Source organism: Cydia pomonella, chromosome 2 (assembly GCF_033807575.1).
Source record: "Cydia pomonella isolate Wapato2018A chromosome 2, ilCydPomo1, whole genome shotgun sequence".
Taxonomy (NCBI): domain Eukaryota; kingdom Metazoa; phylum Arthropoda; class Insecta; order Lepidoptera; family Tortricidae; genus Cydia; species Cydia pomonella.
In genome coordinates, this window is record NC_084704.1 from 24876103 (window position 1) to 24897348 (window position 21246).

A 21246-nucleotide genomic window follows, 5' to 3' on the forward strand; every position below is an offset into this window, starting at 1 on the left:
TCTCGTCGCGTTTTGTGACATGCCACGCAACGCAAAATAAATAAGTTATCGTGTTGCCAAAAGGCTCTATGTTGAATCAGCTAATTATATTTCTCGAAAGAAAAAATCGATCTTCTACATGGTTTATTTTTGATTTTTGTATCAAGATACATTACCAAAATTTAGGTATATTTAGGGAACATACAGAATAATTTTAAAACCATAACGAAACGCAAACATTTTATAGGTACCTAACCCAGCGTTACACATTCGTGCAAGTAGTGATGCGAATTATAATAGCGAATGCGAGTGTAACGCAAGTCACTCGTACAAAAACATACGTATTTAAGGGCCAATTAGATCCATCCATCTCATATATCTATGATCCACACTTTATCAGCCCTGATATTAGGGGAAAACCGAAATCTTTCTCTTATACTCTCACCAAGATGTAATAAAAGTGACAGAGAAAAATGCCCGCAATTGCCGAACTTCGATTTTGCCGAGCAAAAGTATTTTTCCGTTTCATCAAATATTAGCACATCGTTTAAAATATTTTAAATGTAACAAAAATGGTTCAAATGCAAAAATATCAAACATTGAACATTTTTGACAATTAGAGACCAAGTATTTTTTACATTTCAAATATTGTTAACGATGTGCTAATATTCCGTGAAACGAAAAACGATTATCAGGCCCGAAATCGGGACTACTTATTTTATCACATTTCAAAAATATTGTTAACGATATGTTGATATTTCATGAAACGGAAAACAACTCTATGTCGGGCCCGATGTCGGCCCGGCCCCGTTGCAACGTGTGGATGGATCTAATTAAAATGAATAAATAAATATTATAGGGCTATTCTTACACAAATCGACTTAGTCCCACGGTAAGCTCAAAAAGTCTTGCGCTGTTTTCAGTGTTTTCAGGGTATTTATTTAGTCATCTGCAATCATTCACGGGGTGGATATACAATATAGGTCATACTAAGCAACTTATACAATGGGACCAATCCCGAAATGGAGAAAAAAAAATTACGCTCCCATACAAAATGTCAAGGTCAAATGTATGAAACAGCCAATTTTTTTTCGCGATTTCGGGTTTGGTCCTATAGTGAAAGTTGCTTTGCTCAGTATGACCCATTCACCCCGTAAATTATTGCAGGTGACTCAATAAACAGCCTGTATATACAATATACAAATACCTACTTAAATGCATTGAAAACATCCATGACTCGGGAACAAATATCTGGGCTATAACCGCAAAAATCGAAGTTCGTTAATTGCGGGCATTTTTCTCTGTCACTCTAACTACGTCTTAGTAAGAGTAAAAGAGAAAGATCCCCGAAATTTACGTTTTTCGGTTTTCGCGGTAGGGCCCCAGGTGCTCATCGCAAATAAAATGCCCTTAAGTGCCAATTACATCCACACTTTATCAGGGCTGAAATTGAAATGTAATAAAAATGGTTCATATGCAAAAATATCAAACAATGAACATTTTTGGCAATAGGGTTGTTTCCAATTTTTTGAAACACCATCGTCACTAAATTACTTAATATATATTTTTCTTTTTGATTCTCTTATATTTTTCACGTTAAAAAATACGGCAATATGATCTTAGCCGCCTCGGCCGCCTTCGAACTCAAAATTGGTTACGTTTTCTCATATGTAGTCTGCCTCTTTCGCACTTATGGCTTGTTCATATACGTCATGGCTTCCCTTTCGCACACTTCATCTGTTTGTCAAGCGAAGCGACTGACATGTCTCTGCGCAGGACAGCACTACTAGCGCCATCTGTTGGCTAGTAATGATGCAAAGGAAAAAAAGATTAGGTACTCAGATATAGTTTGGCCAGCCATTGTAGGAATGCCATACAAAATTTCAATTGCTTTGCCTGACTATAGATATTCACACCTTCACTCAGGTATGTGAATTACGTAACTGTAAACGAAGTAAATATAATCTTTTAAGCTAGGACCTACTCTGTTTATACTGATTTTCACACAACTGTGGCAAAGCTAAAAAGGAGGATTTAATTTTTCACCTGTACCTACATAGAGTTTATTACTATACAAGTGCGAAAAGTAGAAATTATCTATTCGCACGTGTATCGTACAACGGTTTACGGTCTGTACATATGGCCCTTTAAATATTTGACATAGGCACGTAAAGTGCTAATTGCCGCGCTATTGCGGTAAAGTAGCACTATAATTATGTAATGTGAAGTCCAATAACACCTCTCTTACACGATGTTGCCCTTTAGCCATTATGAAGGACGGTTTTGGTCGAGTTCCATATAGTCTGCCGTTTTTATTATAGAAATAAACATTTCAATTTAAAATGTATTTTGATTTTATTCACTATTTATTTACCTTAGTAGTGTGTAGTAGGGCGTACCTTACCTACCCTGCGAGTTCAGGGTGCATTCGCCAGTGAGTACATTTTTTCTTTCTTTTACGGTTTGATGCGATTTTATATGTATACTGGAGTAATTCAATTAATTAGGATGTATGAATAAATACAACAACTACATACATACTAACATTTTTTATTCATCAATCAATCAAATAGAAGGCAATCAAAGTAAGTGAGCACCGAGCAGGCAGAGAGAACACCAGTCAGTACGAAACTTTTTTATTCCGACACCCCGCAGTCTACATTTTCTTTGTCTATGCTTCCACCCCCTGACGTCACGGTGGAAATCGACCAATCCCATTGGGCGTAGTAAGTAGTCGCCCCTTCACGGGATCACTACCGCGCATCACCTCGCGCTATATCTTCTAAATGTTTTCACAGTGCAAACCATATGTGCCGTTAAGAATGTATCCGGCTGTGATTAAAACTGTTTAAAATGTACTATATCTTCTGTTTAATGGTTTGAAATTTTTTTGTTGTTTTATTTTTCTCGGAGGTGTATTTTATAGGTTCGGAAAATTACATTAAGGGGTGGTGCCGTGATGCCCGTTCGTAAGCAAGGTGAATTTAGTGTTTTAACCAATCCATAACTTCATAAAGAGTTTTAATGTTTGGATATATTTCTGCATGTGTGCTTTTATTTTATTATTACTCCAATAGGAACAGTGGCAGGGGTTGGTTGCGCAAACAATAGCACCCTAAGTTCTGTTGATCCGTTCGTATCGATAATAGTGTTGCCATTGCCACTGACCCCTTCACTAATACCTACCTCGTTTTGTTAAATAAAACTCTAGTTATGATAATAAAGATCTAATATACCCAAACCTCTCCCGTCTTTCTGCATATCTACCCTTAATCCAGCCACTGTAGAACTTGGATTGGATCCTTAAATCTTTAGATATCTACAACTGTGCTACTTGTCGCAGAATTGCAGACCCGAACAGCAACCTTCCTTCTACCCTATATCACAAAACACCTAAGTAATAGTAGATAATTAGTATGTTTAATTTATATATAAAGTCAGCACCTAATTATCTTTCGATTGACACTTTACTGTATTAATAAAGTCAGCAAGTTAGTGCAGTAGCCCATGTGTGGGTATGAAATCGTCCATGCGATTAAAATTATCACTTCCATGTAACTGCCAGAGCCTACCTTGCGTATGTGTAGTAACGTGTTATTTACTGTGTAGGTAAATGATCTGAGTACCTACCTCTTTAACTTGCTTATACGGTTGTTTTTATAAGCCGTTACTAAAACAGAATAAAATAACAACCCACCTTCGTTATTTTATATGAGTTTTATCTACATCTTTTTTGTCTATACAGAAGCCCACCGAGCATTGGAACTGCTGGAAGACTACCACAGCAAATTAGTGAAACCCAATGACCGACAACTGCGACTTGCGATCGAAAGAGTCATCAGAATTTTCAAGTCACGCCTCTTTCAAGCTCTTCTTGGTGAGTGATGTAGTTTGTCATATTGAGGTTTTCAGTTTCAGGGGTAGGTTTCAATTGCATAAACCTACGTTACCTACAAGGTGAGCCGAAAGGTAAAGTGAAATAGTGGCTGCGCTTCCCACTAAAGCAAAGATCAAAACATTCACAAATAGGTAATAAAACCGTCAGAAATGAAAATATAGTTGGAATCAAATTGTAAAGAGGGAGATCAGGATAAAATAAAGGTAAGTTAATATGACAGCATCCATATCTCGTCCTGTCATGTAGACACCAGAAGTATCATATGATAATTTAAAAAAATACCTACACAAGAATACATCTCTCAGTTTGCTCACGATACGTAGTACGCTGTTTAAACCAAAGGAAAAAATACGGCTACGGGCTAAAGCATAACGCAATTGTAGCTAACAATTCAAAAAACATCAACTAAAAAAGTACCTTTAGAGTAGCCACTTTATGAATGAACTCATTCATAAATCAAACATAGTTGTATAGCCCCCTCCAGAATATGTGCGTAAATCGCGGCGCGACAGTTTAGTTCGCGCGTGACTGTGCTGTGACTTTGCATGCCTAAAGGGTTTTTATGCTCCATGTGCAGGCATGCATGCACTTTAGGCATGCAAAGTCAAAAATACTTGCCACTTACTAACGTTTTCCGAACTAGCCTTTAGTTATGGTAGCATTGTTATTGTTATTTATTTTGCCACAGATGAGCCAAAATAGTGTAGTACCTACTTTATATAGTCTTGCAAGTTCGCGCTTCGTAGGTCCTATCCTTTGACACTAGCCAAATAACCGAAAAAAGAACGGGAAACAAGGCGCGAAGAAGGCGTGAACAATCTGCCATGTTCGGGGATTATAGCTATGTCAGTGTCACATTAGCTGGAAAGCCAAAAAAATTGGGAATTATTTTCTTAAAAGTCTATTCTACTCTCTTTTCTTTCACACCGGCCCATGCCAGGCTAGATAAAGTGGAGGTACCTAGATATTGTCTATAGAATATGTTTACAGAAAATAAAGCAGTGCAAAAGGTAGATGCACACAACACAACGGCTTCATTGGATAAAGGCAGGTCGTTATATGCACCGACGCCTATCGATCAGAAGCGGCGTTAATTCAAGGTGGCTAGAGCTAGATGTTATGCCGACGTGCATATCTACAACTCTACTATATCAAATGCCTAGATACGTCTCGCTATGCTTTATTTAGATAAAGTCCACGGCACGCAGCGATAAGTCTGATTTTTATTACTTGAAGAAAAATAAGTGCAAGTCAAACTTGCCTTTTAGGGCTTGGTACCTTTTTAACAGACTTCAAAAGTAGGAGATTTTATGTTCGACTGTATGTATAATTTATTTACAAACTTTCATTTTGGTTTTACTTGTCTGTTGACTAATACAATACGAGTTACACTATCATAATATGAAATCACTTGTTTTACTTTTGTTACCCATTTGTTACCATGATCAAGCGTGAGACATATTTATTATATGTTTCATAATATTATCCCATAGTATAATATATTGTAGTACAGTCACGTCTGAAAATATTGATACGAAAATGTGCCAAAAATATGTATACACTACCTTAATATGTGGGCAATAAAGTCGTTATTGTTGTTGCCACTTTTTCTGTATCGATATTTTCAGACGTGACCGTACCTAACTTTTAGGACAATAAATATTTTCTTTGTATGCCGTTTTGTACAGTTTTGATGTCTAATATCGTCTCCAATTACCCCTCAATTTCTCAAAGGTTAACTGGAAGAGATCCCTGATCCCTGTTAGTAATGATGTGTGTTTTTTGCTGTTTTATGTTTTTTTTGTACAATAAAGTGTTTTACTATCAGTAGTAGTACTACTACTATGTATTAGTCGAACATCTAGACCACATTTCTGCCAAGAACAAGAATGTCAATACTATATTGATTTATAAGGACACTAGCTCTTGCCCACGACTTCATCCGCGTTGGTTTATTTCCCTAAACACACTTTCAACCCCTTTTTAACCCTAAAAGGGGCTGAATTTGCAAAAGAACTGAAATTATTCTTCGTACGTTTTAATATTTTCTCTACCTACTAATTTCAAATCCCTACTCAAATCGTTGCCGTTACAAACTTTCAACACCTTTTCCTTTTCGGGGATGAATTTTTCAAAAACGCTGGAATTACTTTTCTCGTATTTTATGAAAATGTCTTATTACGAAGTTTCAAGTTTCTAACTTAATATAAAACTTGATCCCCGTACAAACTTCATCCCCTTTTAAACCCCCTTAGGAGATGAAAAGGGGATGAAAGGTAGATTAGAACTACGACCCCTATACAAAACGAATTGCTACCAGAAAAGCAGGTTGGGTTCGGTTAGAATTGCGCCCCATACTCAAAACAACCCGCTGCCAGAAAATTAGTTTAGGTTAGAACTACGACCCCTAAACAACCGCTATTAGAAAAGTGGATCAAGTTAGGTTAGAACTGCGACTATTAGCAGTTCTAACAACTGCTAATGGTCGCAGTTCTAACCTAACTAACGAACGAAAGTTTAGGTTAGATAAAACAAAGCAGTTTGCACACAAAAATAAACATATTTTTAAATTAAGGTTTGGATCGTCTTTTGTCACATGACATGAAAACTTGTATACCAAATGAACATTATACCACATGATCGTTATAAGATATAAGTGTTATACCAACGGTTAATTATACATATAAAATAATAATAAACGTTTTAATATTATACCAAATGTATATTACAATGAGTGATTATACCCTTTAAAATTCGACGACCAGTCTGGCCTAGTGGGTAGTGACCCTGCCTATGAAGCCGTTGGTCCCGCGTTCAAATCCTGGTAAGGGCATTTATTCGTGTGATGAGCATGGATATTTGTACCTGAGTCATGGGTGTTTTCTACGTATTTAAGTATTTATAAATATTTATTTATTATATATATCGTTGTCTATGTGCCCACAACACAAGCCTTATTGAGCTTACTGTGGGACTTTAGTCAATTTGTGTAATAATGTCCTATAATATTTATTTATTTATGATTTATTTATTACAATTATATGAAATATTGTTATATTGAAAGAAAATATATTATTCCTTTTTATACCTATCATATCATTACACATCCGAAATGTCTGGAATGGAAATCAATTTTTTTTGAGCACGGGACTTAATCTTTGTATAAAAGCATTATTAGATTACAAGTAATTTCAGTGTTTTTAAAACTCATCCACTAAAAAGGGTTAAAAAGGGGTTGAAAGTTTGAATCTATTACAAAACAACAACTACAAAAACAACGAGGAATCAACTTTATGCTAGGGTCGGCAACGCGCATGTAACTCCTCTGGAGTTGCAGTTGTACATAGGCTACGGAAACTGCTTACCATCAGGCGGGCCGTATGCTTGTTTGCCACCGACGTAATATAAAACAAATGAAAAAAAAACCTTTGCAATTTCTTAGAAAGGCATAATATTAAATTACAAAAAAAGTTATTTCAACGTTCTTGAGAATTCAACGCCTAATAAGGGTGTTAGAAAGGGGATAAAATGGGGCAAAAACTAGTTGTTAATGCCCGTTGCTACGTTATCAATAATTTATTCGGTAACATGATATTGTCTCATAAAGGCGCTATCATAACTAACGTTATCTATAGTTTGCGTCGGAAACAGCGACATCTTTGATGTAGTTTGAACAAAAAACTGTAGATACTCCCGTGGGCTCATATAATGGGCTCGAATATACATGTTTGAGTTATACTATACCTACTTTGATAATTTGGTGCCTGTGCATAACTGGATAGAGCAAATTTAAATTTTTATTGGTTGTCTATCTATTCACTGCGCTCAGATGTCGTGTATAAATGTTTATATCTTACTCATAAAAAGTACGACCAACGATATTGCGACGCACTGAATGATATCATGTTATCGGGAAACGATCATAAATAAAGTAGTCACTGGCCTATTTACCTAACCTTTTGCCAGTCGACATGAATTAAAGAAGAGGTTTCGATTCGACTCTGCATTCTCTTCGTCTTCGATGCCGTATAGCCTACGAATGAAGCATGATATGGATGCACAGAGTCACATAGGAAACACATTTTAGGTTTTACTCTACTTAGAGTAATGCCTGAGCTGTAATGTAGCAGCGCTCCAACTTTAAACCTCGATTATTAAATATATCATTCGTTACTTTACACTTATCTTGCTCGCGCGATTGATCACTTGTGAGAGTGATTTTAAATGAGGTTAAATTGTCGCTTTACTTTAAGGAACATTCCGTGTTAATAATGTCCTACTTTAGGTGGGCATATATCCATATATGTATGCACTGTATGTAGCATGATAAGTGCGATCTTCTGATCTTCATTGTTAACAAACAGTATTTAATCTAAATACATCAAGAAAAACCTTCAACTCAAACTGTTAAACTTTGCCTCAGGTTTTGTACCTATTGAATAAATAAATACAGTGCTATTATTAGCTGTACAAATTGTCTCGTATTTGGGAACTTTTTGATTTTTAATATGCACGTAACTGATAAATATTAGCTACAAATTGTTTTAACCCTGTGAGATATGTTTATTTTTTAATGAAGGTCTTCAAAAACTTCATTAATTCTCATTGTATAAAACGTACAAGTTTCTTACAGGTCAATTCGATCGTACACTGAAATCAGAATGATATTTGAATCATTGTTTAGTTATCATACGTCTCACCGCGCCAATATATTATGTACGGACAAGTACGAGCGAAAGGCACGATAACTAGGTATACTGTCTGTGTAAATAAAAATGATGAATGATTGTTCGGATTTGCCTGTTAGCAGCACATTCATTGCCAAAAGGAATCTCTATCACTCAACTTTAAGGGGTGACAGAGCCCTTATTGTAGAAAAATAAAAGTACTTAAAGGTGTCAAAGTACTTAGAGGAAATAACAAGTGACTTGAACCTTGATATGTATATGACGAATCAATCGAAACTATAGTGAAACGATCGCGCTCTATAAATAAGCTATACACGCGTGACCGCACGTCATGAATGCTCTTGGATGCGACCGAGACATTGCCATTGTGAATCTGATCCTAATTATATTTAGACAGTAATGAATGGATACAACGACAACGATATCACTAACTGAACGCCGGCGCCGCTGACATCACATCCAAATTACTTTTAACTGCCTTTATCGTACTTATTATCTCTCTTTGCCAGATTTAGATATTTTTGCCTATTTTAAGTATGTAGGTGCGGTACAATTTTGAATTAATGGAGACTTGCGAATTATCAGTCAGATAGTAGGTAATATAATGCCCGTATAATGAGATGGTCGATTTACTAACATTATCCACATATAAAAATGGAACATGCTGGAATTTTAAATAATAATGGCTCATGTTTTTTTCTGTTCACCAGATACTTATAGGTATTAAATATAACATCAAAAAGCCCTTTTTAGTAGGCCAAAAATAGTAAATGATCGCCAAAATTTCAACTCCATTTTAATGGCACCAAAATTGACATCTTGTTAATCTAATAGTTTAATGACCACCAAAATTATAACCACATTTTAATTAAAAACGTCTTGCAAATATTTAACATCTCGTTATCCTAATAAAGTAAATTACGGTAGGTAAATCGTTACTTACTTACTTAATATATTGTATTATTACACTGGTTTATTGTATCTTAACTTGTCTTATGTACAATAAAGTATTTAATTAAATACATAACATACATAGTAAATAAACTCTCGAGGTCTGCGCTTTTAATATCTCTAAATTAACTAACCCACTTTTCTGATATTGACAGTTCGGTTATGTGAGGATCGCAGTTCTAACCTAACCTAACCCACTTTTCTATTTTCTAGTAGCACTTCGTTTTTGTAGGGGTCGCAGTACTAACGTAACCTAACCTAACGCCCACTTTACTGATAGCAGTTCCGCTGTGTGAAGCTCGCAGTTTTAATACTTACGTAACCCGCATTTCTGATAGCAGTTCGGTTATGTGAGGATTGCAGTTCTAACCTAACCCACATAGTATGACAATAGATACTTAAACAAAATACAAAAATAAATACTTATTTTTTGGATTTCAAAAGACATAATAAATTTCAAAGTGGTTAAGCACCCCCATGTAGTGGGTGCACTACATTTTTAGGGTTCCGTACCCAAAGGGTCAAACGGGACCCTATTACTGAGACTTCGTTGTCCATCCGTCCGTCCGTCCGTCCGTCTGTCACCAGGCTGTATCTCATGAACCGTGATAGCTAGACAATTGAAATGTTCACAGATGATGTACATATTTCTATTGCCGCTATAACAACAAATACTAAAAACAAAATAAAATATATATTTAAGGAGGGCTCCCATACAACAAACATATATTTTGTGCCGTTTTTATAAATAATGGTACGGAACCCTTCGTACGCGAGTCCAACTCGCACTTGGCCGGTTTTTTATAATTACTTTTCATATATTATAGTTTGGTTTACCGTTATTTTGAATAACGTAATAAATGGCATACTACCGTAATACCTAATTAACGGTAAACATAATGTTATTATTGGTATAATGGTCATAAGGTATATTTACACATCGTCTAATATACTTTGCTATAATTATTACATACTCTAAAGCATATTATTTGTTCTAACAAGTGATATCACATAATTATTTGTATAGCATAATGAGTGCATGAAAAGTCTGCATCTAACAAAAAAGCAAAGAAAACTAGCACTCCTTTATCAAAACCAAGCACGTCTACAGCAAATGAGACCCTAAAAGAAAACTCATACATCACCGAAAACCCTCGTGGAAACTCCATGCTATTTGATTCAACAGCAAATAGTACAATACTCAATGAGCAAGGAGATACGCTAACATCACCGGACGTAACGATTACACCTAATAGGCCAAAACTAACTACACCGTCTAGTACTACTATTTCTCGTAATAAAGATGATATAATGCCACAAGCTAACCCGACTTTCCCACAGAACAGTCCGACATGCCAATTAACAGTGGATGATTTTACAAAAATACTAGACGAACGACTGAACAATCACAGAATCTCAATAATATCACAAATAAAGACAACTATCCAAAGTGAAATTAGTACAGCAATAGAGAAATTGAAAAAAGAAATGGTTCAGCGTACAGATGTTTTAGACCAAGAACAAACAATATTAAAAAAAGACATAAATTTGATTACACAGAAAATTAAATTATTAGAAGCAGAGAATAAAAAATTACACGATGAAATAAAAAATATAGAAAAATCTATTGAAATTGATAAACATTCTAACGAAACCGACCATTACGCTTGCAAGAATATAGTTATCCACGGACTCGAAGAACAATGGGGCGAAACCGGGGAGCAAATGGAAGAACGGTTAAGAAACATATTTAGCAAGATTATGAATATCGATATTGTTGGACACATCGAGGATTTATGCCGTCTGGGTAAGAGAGGTAACCGACGACCACTGGTAATAGAGTTTTTGAGCAAAAAAATGACTAGGTATATACTACAACATAGGAACTATTTTAGGTATTCTGGACTAACAGTAACTGAATACTTAGATGACGCATCCCTTAAAATGAGACGAAAACTAATCGAAGCTCTGAGAGAAGCTAGAAAATCTGGAAAACATGCAGTTATAATAGACAATAAGCTAGTAATCAATGGTAAAGTTGTTGAACCTGAAACTGAACAAAAATGCACGCAACAAAAAACTGGTGAAGAAAACATTTCCGCTTTTGAAAATACGACCCTTGTAGAAAGTGCTACAGGGCACCACTCCTTTCGAAACTAATTTGCAGTTATTCGTACAGAATGTCCAAAGCATTAAAAATAAGATCCATGTAATAGAAACTCTCCTTCAGGACCACCCATATCAAATATTGTGCCTCACAGAAACTTGGATTTCAGAAGAACAGAAAGATGCAGTGCAAGTAGAGGGATATGTGGCTGCAGCAAGTTACAATCGTCCTAATCACAAAGGTGGAGGAGTACTAATATTATTACGACAAGATATCCCATACAAGGAGCGACCCGACTATGCAAACTTGTCAATAGAATTAGTAATTGAATGTTGTGCAATAGAGTTGAAATCTGATCTCATTATAATAACTATTTATAGAGCAGACCGTGACATTGAGACCTTCTTTGATGTATTAAATCGGTTATTATCTAAGCTAAAATCGAAACGTCATAAAAACATTGTTATTACAGGAGATTTTAACATAAATAAATTTAATAACTCAAATCATTATCATAGGCTAGTAAACATGATGCTTGAATGTAACCTCCGTCAAATTGTAAATGAGCCAACTCGAGAGACTACTACCAGTTCGACTTGCATAGATTTTCTATTTACAAATAGTAAAAATTACAAACTAACAGTTGAGGATAAAGGCATATCAGACCACAAATGCTTGCAATATGAATTCGAAGAAATTACATATCTTGACAACAATCACTCTAACAAATATATTCTAAAACGGAACTTTTCTGCTGTGAATATAACATCATTTAAATGCGCGCTTAATCAGGTTGATTGGAATAAACAAATAAATAATTGTCAAAATATAAATGAAAACTACAATGAGTTTGAAAAATTATTACAACTACTGTTAAACACGCATATACCTTATAAACGTATCAAACAAAAACTAAAAAACAACAGCTGGCTGACAACTGGAATAAAAAAGTCATGTAAGAACAAAAGGTTATTCAAAATATTAGTAAATCAATCAAACAATTCCATTTTAACAAAACATTACAAAATAATAACAAAAACCCTTAAAAACTGTGTAAAACAAGCCAAAAGAATGAGATACATAAAAGCCATAGACAAATCTAAAAACAAGACCAAAACTATGTGGAATTTTATAAAAGAAATAACAGGGAAACATGCCGCAAAAAAACAGCCGAATAATATTAAATTAAGAGTTTCCAATACTGATATAAATTGCCCTCAACAAGTAGCTAATCATTTTAACGAATATTTTGCGTCAATAAGCGAACAACGCCAAACCACTAACGTTGCAAGTACAAACTTTGCAGTTGACTCGATATACATATATCCTGCTACAGAGGAAGAAGTCCGAAATATTATACTTAACCTGCCAAATAAATTCAGCTGTGGCCATGATGAAATACCTGCCGTTTTAATTAAAGCATGTGTGAACGAACTTACCATACCCCTAACTAGGCTAATTAACCAATCGCTGGATGAAAGCTGCTTTCCGGAAAGACTTAAAATCGCTAAAATAAGACCTATATATAAAAAAACGGGAGAAAAAAACAATACCAGTCAATACCGACCCATCGCAGTACTTCCCACTGTATCAAAAATATTTGAAAAATGTGTTGCAAACCGTATATATAACTACATAGAAAAATTTCAACTCATACATAAAAACCAGTTTGGCTTTCGAAAACACAGTTCAACCACACTTGCAGTTTATAACTACATTCAAACAGTATTGGAGCATTTACGAGATAAAACCTATGGGGTTGGATTGTTACTAGATATGTCTAAGGCATATGATAGGGTATCACATCCCATCTTACTTCAAAAACTCAACAACATTGGTATTCGCGGTCCGGCCCTTAATTGGTTAAAATCATATTTAAATAACAGAAAACAGTATGTCCAAATAGAATATTACAGAGATGAAATGCGTCAGTTACAAACATACAAATCGAATGTCATATATCTATTAACAATTCAATTCCTCAGGGCAGCGTGCTCGGTTGTGTTCTTTTCGTAATATACATCAACGATCTACCACGAATTACAGAGCACAAGTGTATAATGTTTGCCGATGATGTTTCACTCCTTTTCAAAAGCCCCACGAGTAACGACGCCTACAAAAATATAACAGAAACATACATCAAAATGGTCAGCTGGTTAAAAGATCACAACCTTGAAATTAATAGCAAAAAAACTAAAATTATGCAGTTCAGACCGCACCAAAAACGCGCAATAGACATAAGTAATATAGCAAAACAATTAAATATTGAAGAAGTATCGAATTTCTCGCTTTTAGGCATCACCATTGACACTCACCTAGATTGGAAAAGGCACGTAGCAGTACTCAAAAACAAACTTTCATCATTTGTTTTTGCCTTAAGCGTACTGAAATCTAACACAAACGAAACATGTGCGCTTACAGCGTACTACGGTTATGCGCATTCATTATTACGCTATGGTGTTTTATTGTGGGGACATACTACTGATGCACATGATGCCTTTGTCATGCAGAAAAAGTGCATCCGAATAATAGTCAATATTAAACAGACATGTAGCTGCAAACCACATTTTATTAGATTAGGAGTTTTAACTTTTCCGTCAATTTGCATTTTAGAATCCGCTACTTTTGTTCGTAAAAATATCGACTTGTTCAAATTCAATAAAAAACCCCGCCGTAAACTTGATTTAATTCTACCGGAACCAAAAGTTGATATTTTCAAAAAAGGCCCATACTACACATCCATACAAATTTACAACAATATCCCTAGTTTAATTAAATTAGAGGAAAATTACCATTTATTTGAAACAAAGTTGAAGCATCATTTAATAAAAAAGCATACTATTCAATAGCAGAATTCATAGAAGAGAAAAAATCATAACTTTCAGACCCATATGGCACACTGTCACGTAATGCACATACATATATAATACTCATACCTACTATCTCGTTAAGTATAATCTAATGTTATTAGTTTAAGCTGTTTAAAGATTGTACTATTTAATAATAATATTAAGTATCTTCAGATATTTAAGAGAGTTAGAATATCTGATATTTGCTATACCCTATTCAGGGTCCCATGTGATACCATATGATATGTATAAGAACTAAATATGTACCATGGTTTGCAAGAAATAAATACTGAATACTGAATACTGAATACAGGTTAGGGTTGGAATTGGAACTGCGACTCCGCACAAACGAATAACTGGGTCTAAATTATTTTCGTAGTCTTGTTTTTTCCCCAAAATAGGTGACGAAATGTAGCTTTTTGTATGAGATAAAATTTGGTTTTTATAAAATTTCATGTAAAATATAATTGAAGTAAAGTTGTAGTTGAGATAAAGTTACAAAACTGGGTGTATTTTATCAGCATAATAAGTGTAACAAAATAAGGGGTACCCATTTTTTGAACTAACTTAATGTTTATATTGTGCATATATTTCGTGGTTTATTTAGGTGCAAATAACGCATTAATATGCTTGCATTAACATATAAACTGCGACTACATAGTTGAAGGACTAACAAATTTACTTTTTCGTACTTTTCAGTTTTTGTTGTTATAGCGGCAATACATCATCTGTGACAAATTCAACTGTCTATCACGATTTATGAGATACATCCTGGTGACAGACGGACAGACAGACAAACAGACGGGCGGACGGCGGAGTCTTATTATACAGAACTATTATATAATCTGTGGTAATACCCTTTTGGTATGGAACCCTAAAAACGCACAGTACGAGTAAATGAAGTGGATCCAGTAGTCACGTAATTATTTTAATTTAAACCTTATCGCTCTAATATAAATATCTTTAGTAAAGAGAAAACCGGCCAAGTGCGAGTAGGATTCGCGCACGAAGGGTTCCGTACCATTATCTATAAAAACGGCAAAAAAATCACGTTTGTTGTATGGGAGCCCCCTTTAAGAGGAATTCCTAGTTGCGATTTTTCCATACAAACGCTCTCGACTGATTCCTCCCTGGATTTTTAACCTAGAGCAGTGATTTTTTCAAATAAGATCAATATCATCAATATCTGTGCCGCTATGTTTTGCTTTTTTGGATTATTTTATTTTGAAGAAAGATACAGCGCCTCGAAAATCGCAAAAACGGCTCAATTGAATTGGCTGTAAAAAAAGGCACAGTATACAAATATGACAAAAAATATCCAAAAAATCAAAACATAGCGGCATAGATTATTTCTTCCTCTTGCAATTTCCAAAATTTCATAATGATTAGTTGCGTTTTGGAGGAGGAAACAGTCGAGAGCGAAACCTCGATTTTTTAGTTTTTTGCGAGTGAATTTCGGTCCGAGCTGCAGTTGTCCTTATCGCACGAATTGGAGGCGGAGACAGTTTCTAAATATACGTACACAGAAGGAATAGTGATGGGCATAACATCCTTATTAGGGATTGCAGAACCGGTACTGTTTTAAAGAACCGGGATTTCCCGGTACTTTCGGAACTGGTCTAATTATTTCATTATTTTAAATAAAACGACAGCATTTTGCGATTTGACCACCTTTCGTATTATAATTTAATAATCACATTTTCTTTTATTACGTAGTAGGCATTTTTTTTTAGAAATATAGTATTTTACATTGCTCACACTTGTGCGTCACAAGTAAAAGATAAGATAACTACTTTGATGTTTGCCACTAGATAGCAAATTTAATGAAATTACATTGACGAGGGGATTTATATATAAGTATCGCAGTCGTATTGTATAATCCGCCGTATTACATTACGGCTAGCCGATATCAAAATAAGGGCCATTTTGAAATGCGGCGGTTCAACGATTAAGGTATGTTGGGTAAATACCGGATGCGGGTGAAGAACGTAGGACATTCATTTCCCCCTAATTTGGCTTTATTTTTTAATGTTGGCAACATTGTGTAAGACGCCATTTCATTGCGCCTCGACTGTCAGTGTCCCCGCGTCGCTCAGGGAGTCGGGCTTGTGCTATGTGCAATCACAGAGAGCAAGGTAAATTTCGCGAATTCTTCCTTCTATCCGATCTTCGCTCTGTAATTTATTTTGCGTATTGTGATGAAACTGTGTTTGTTTTTGTAATTGTGTTAACAGACCTAGCACTGCTGTAGACCGATATCCGATCTTGACCCTTCCAGGTAAAGATCGGACCAGAAACAATCAGATCTTTACCTATTTAAAAAACAGCAGTGATTATCAAACTTTAAATTTTCTTCAATTTACCTACTGACCTTAATTATCACATTTATTGTTTTCTTGATCACACTTTCGTACCATTATTTTTATCCAGTACCACTACCAGCGCGACGGTTACTGACAATGTAATTTTTTTAATTTCCGTAACCCAAAGGTTGCCTTTTAGCGATAAGACCGCATGTTGTTTACCTGTGCTTATGTGTATGTTTTCTTTTGTATTGTTTTCTTTTATTGAGGTGTGCAATAAAGAGTATTTATATTGTATAGGGATGATGATACATGTTGAAATTTATAACAAAATCGAGTAAAATAGATAGCAAATGAGCAATTTTTCGCAATAAAGTACCTACACATACGAATGCATATGTAGATGTGCACGCATACATACATTGCTAGTTTCGAATACAAAATAGAGATAGGGCTTCGAAATTAGTTTCCTTAAAATGCTTCAAGAGGGCTCTCTTTTCCTATATATTTAATTATTTACTTTACTCTTTACATACGATCCTTACATTTTATCAAAAAAAAAAAGATTGTATATCAACTATATATTGCAAAATTAAACCAACAAAATCGCAATTTTAATTATTTTCCATACTTCAAGATGGGCTCTCAGTGACCTTGACCTTTTTAAAGAACTACTTAGTCTTTTTGATTTCTAAGTTTGATTCTTATTTTTTTGGCGACCTTCGTTAAAAATGACTGGGCACGATTATTTTTTATTTTGATTTTTGTCCCTCCTACTTAAGTACTTAATATCTTCCAGTACATTCCATTCAATAAACAATACATTTACACTATTATTTTAGTGGTTTTTTTTATTACTTAGGGTAAACCTTACAATAAGAGGTTTCTTAGCACATTGTTTACTTATCAAATTGCCTTATGACATAGGTATCAAAGTTTGAGAGCAACAATTTTTGTATCAGGGTTAAGATCGGATACAAAAGGGTAGACACCGGACCTATTTCTTTGTGATACCTTATTCTCTTTCTATTAGAAGCAACTTTTTTTTCACCATCCAATGTTCTCCCTTGATGGCAAAACACTCGTTACCCTAAAAAAAAGTATGTCTCATCTTTACACAGGTACAAAACTAAAACCGTTCTATATTGAAGATTACCAAAATTCAGGCCGAATCTACGGTTATTATTTAACGATTCGCTACGTACTTCAAGAATCTGTCACGTGTTGAGATCTCGAAAAAACATTTTTTCACGAGTTCTCTCAATTGGTCCCAAAATTGTCCGGCATTACCCCAACATACTTTACCCAGATTGTCATTGCGATACGTTCTTCAATAAGGCGGCCCAAGTTTAGCCCCATCGTACTACAATTTATCGTACGTTAAATAGATTGTAGTTTAACCATAGGTATATTTATACCTACTTACAAAATTTCACAACACACCATGATCACTCCCAACTTACTGATACGGATAGGTACAGTTAAGTGTAAAAATATGGGTGTACACATCTTACTCAAAAATATGTCCCATAGCATCTTATTCCAGTGTAATAAGAGCGTAGTACCATATTTATGAGACGATTCTTTCGATACATATTTTTTCACTTGACTGTACAACGACAACCGAAGCTGAGACATCATTATTTTTTGCAGTTTTTACCTATATGGTAATTAATATCAATCAATCAATCAATCATTTATTATTTCGTCATCATAGGTGTAAAATACATTTAGTACAGGTGATAGGGTGTTTGGTATTAGGGTGTAATAGATACAGTATAATATAAAAATGAAAAACAATATTACGTGGTAACAACAAAAACAACTTTCGTCGGGCAGCGCAGAATAAATTCCGTCTGGCTCGCGGGCGATGTCGACGGAACGGCGCGCAATGAGCGAGCGCACGCGTCTCGCGTCTGTGTGCGCGCACTCACACTTAGATAGCTCCGGCTCCCGCCCACCGCAGCGCGACAGAAACATAGCTTCAAAAATTCGAGATTTGAAAAGTTGCTCAGCTAGGAATTGCTCTTAATATTTATTTTATTCTATTTTTTAGTATTTGTTGTTATAGCGGTAACAGAAGTACATCAACTGTGTAAATTTTAACCGTATAACTATCACGGTTCATGAGATACAAGTATAGCCTGGTGACAGACGGAAAGCAGCGGAGTCTTGGAAATAGGGTTCCGTTTTACCCTTTGGGTACGGAACCCTAATAAGGATTTGTTCTGCTTATAACGGCAACATTGTATTAACCTGCCCTGATGTACTTGATTGCAGCTGCTCATAGCTCTTAGGTATGTCGGTAGGTATAATGCGGCTTCTCTGCGTGCTACGTAACGATTGCATCTCTATCGACGCATGTGTTTTATGATTGCGTGCGTGCAGGTACCTACTGATATTATCGCATTCTTGAGTTGTACAATATTATCGATTGTTGTTTTAGGTAGGGTAGGGTAACATGAGGAATTCTAAGAAGACAAGTAGGTTGGTGTGGCTTCATTATGATGAAAACTAAAGAAAAGCCAATTTCAGTATTTAATTTATGGCGATTTTATGTTTCCGAAAAGAATACACATATATACACCTACCCTGAACGATTCTATGAAACTAACCCCAAAATAGTAATAAAAAAATTATCCGTGCAACTTACAAGTTCTAACTGACCAATTATATACTAGGGGCAAACTGAATGGTTTTAGAATAGACAAAGCCTTAATTTTTGATCACGCGTACAAATTTTTGTTAGGATAGAATCACTCAGCCCTTTTGTATGGTGATTAATTAATTAAATAATTATGGGTCCTCAGAGGTTTTACATTAAATTCATGATGTTCCCATCGAGATTTTTAATTTCTCTAAGTCTGAAAGTGGGTCATTGTTGTTCTAAGAACTGTGCAGAAAGTTATACGTTTTTGCTCTAGACCATTTTATATTCCAAGTAGGTTTCTTTTTAACGATAAGCAATAAAATTTAGTTTTTCAAAGAATTTGTTGCACCATTTCCGTTTTGATATTTAACTCTCCATAAATAACGATACTTTACCTCAATTGTTAATCGAAAGTAACTTTGTACTATGTAAGTTTATACTTTAGTCATATTTTTTAATACACAATACATTTACTTTCGTTGTATTAGAAATGAAAGTAGAATGTTTAAGAGGATACGGGAGCTGAGATTTTAATATTTTAGGTGAATATATCCGTCTCGCTAACGGAAGGCCTCTGAAACTGCCGTCGTAAAGACGACCAGGAGCAACACCGATGTGAGCGGCTCAGGGGCGTCGAGAGGTGTGCGCCGCTTTCTACTCAGTGGCTGATAACTGTCACTGTGCCAACTCGGGTTTTATGCATCTTTCACTTCCACCCCCGGAGCATAATAACTCTAACGATTTCTCTCTGGACGGCCAATGAAGGCAAGTCAGAGCTGAGAGTCCTGCGGGTGCCCTTGGGGTCCACTCCGACCGACGAAGACACGCCGGAAACGGAGACCCTGGCCGACTCTCGGGAGCACTCGGGTCCGTGGGGTCGTTACTCCCCAACAGCTCGCCACAAGCGGCCCTTATTATTATTATTATTTAGTTTTAGACAGGCAGCTGATGCTGGTACGTCTAAATCAGAGTTCACTTAGCATGATTTTACTATATAGATAGTTTGTCAAGATTGTTTTTAAATTGATTCACACTACAAGAGTTAAGAAAAGAAGAAGAGTTATATTTGTTTATAAGTTGTTTTTAAACTTTTTGTTATAATTATTATCTCTAAGGCTTTGGGCTAAGAACACTTCTGAGAACTTTCAGCATTACATAGTCTATGAAAAAAGCAATTTTTTTAAAGATTTCAGTGGGAAGAATGAATAATAATAGACTATGTCTTCGTGTGCAATGTCAGTTAAGATTATGAAACGCGTCACAATGAATGTACCTACCTATGATATTATTTTAGTTCCTGGTACAGCATCAATCAAGCAAACAAAGAATTAAAATTTAAACCTAAAATTAAATATAGGTCCCCTACATCACATCGAGTGTCAAGCACAAACAACCCCGTGCGTTCAAAATAACGAAAACGTATTGCAATCTGTGCGATGGACCGTATGACCTAGATCGGGCCCGGGTCATCGAGTACACCCGTTGACACAATTCCCTCTTAGGCCCACTCTAATTAAAAATTGTAATTTCCAACAGTTCATCGCATATGTTGAGATTGAATATTGATCGAACTTGGCTACTGCATTTACAAAGTGGAAGTTTTTTAAACTATGCGCGCACGTAGCATTCATTTCTGTGAAATATTTCTATGCACCTACTCAAGATAATGGGTGAAGTTTTATTTGTTGAAGTATTCAGAGCAAGGACTGCTACTTTAAAAAAATGCTAGTGTGTACATATGGAATATTGGAGTCTTTATTGACTATCTTTTATGGACTACATTGTAATATTTACATAATATAAAAAAAATAGTTATGAAAA

At 35.3% G+C, this 21246-nt stretch overlaps 1 protein-coding gene across 1 annotated transcript in view; it reads left to right on the top strand.

The window, feature by feature from the left end:
• The first annotated feature begins 2726 nt into the window (after window positions 1-2726).
• LOC133534729 (disks large 1 tumor suppressor protein) overlaps window positions 2727-21246 on the top strand; it is a 69523-nt gene continuing 51003 nt past the window's right edge. The window contains exons 1-2 of the mRNA XM_061873974.1: window positions 2727-2957; window positions 3725-3856. Of these exons, the coding sequence (XP_061729958.1) occupies window positions 2939-2957; window positions 3725-3856 (151 nt within the window). The 5' untranslated portion in view covers window positions 2727-2938. The remainder of the gene's footprint in view (window positions 2958-3724; window positions 3857-21246) is intronic.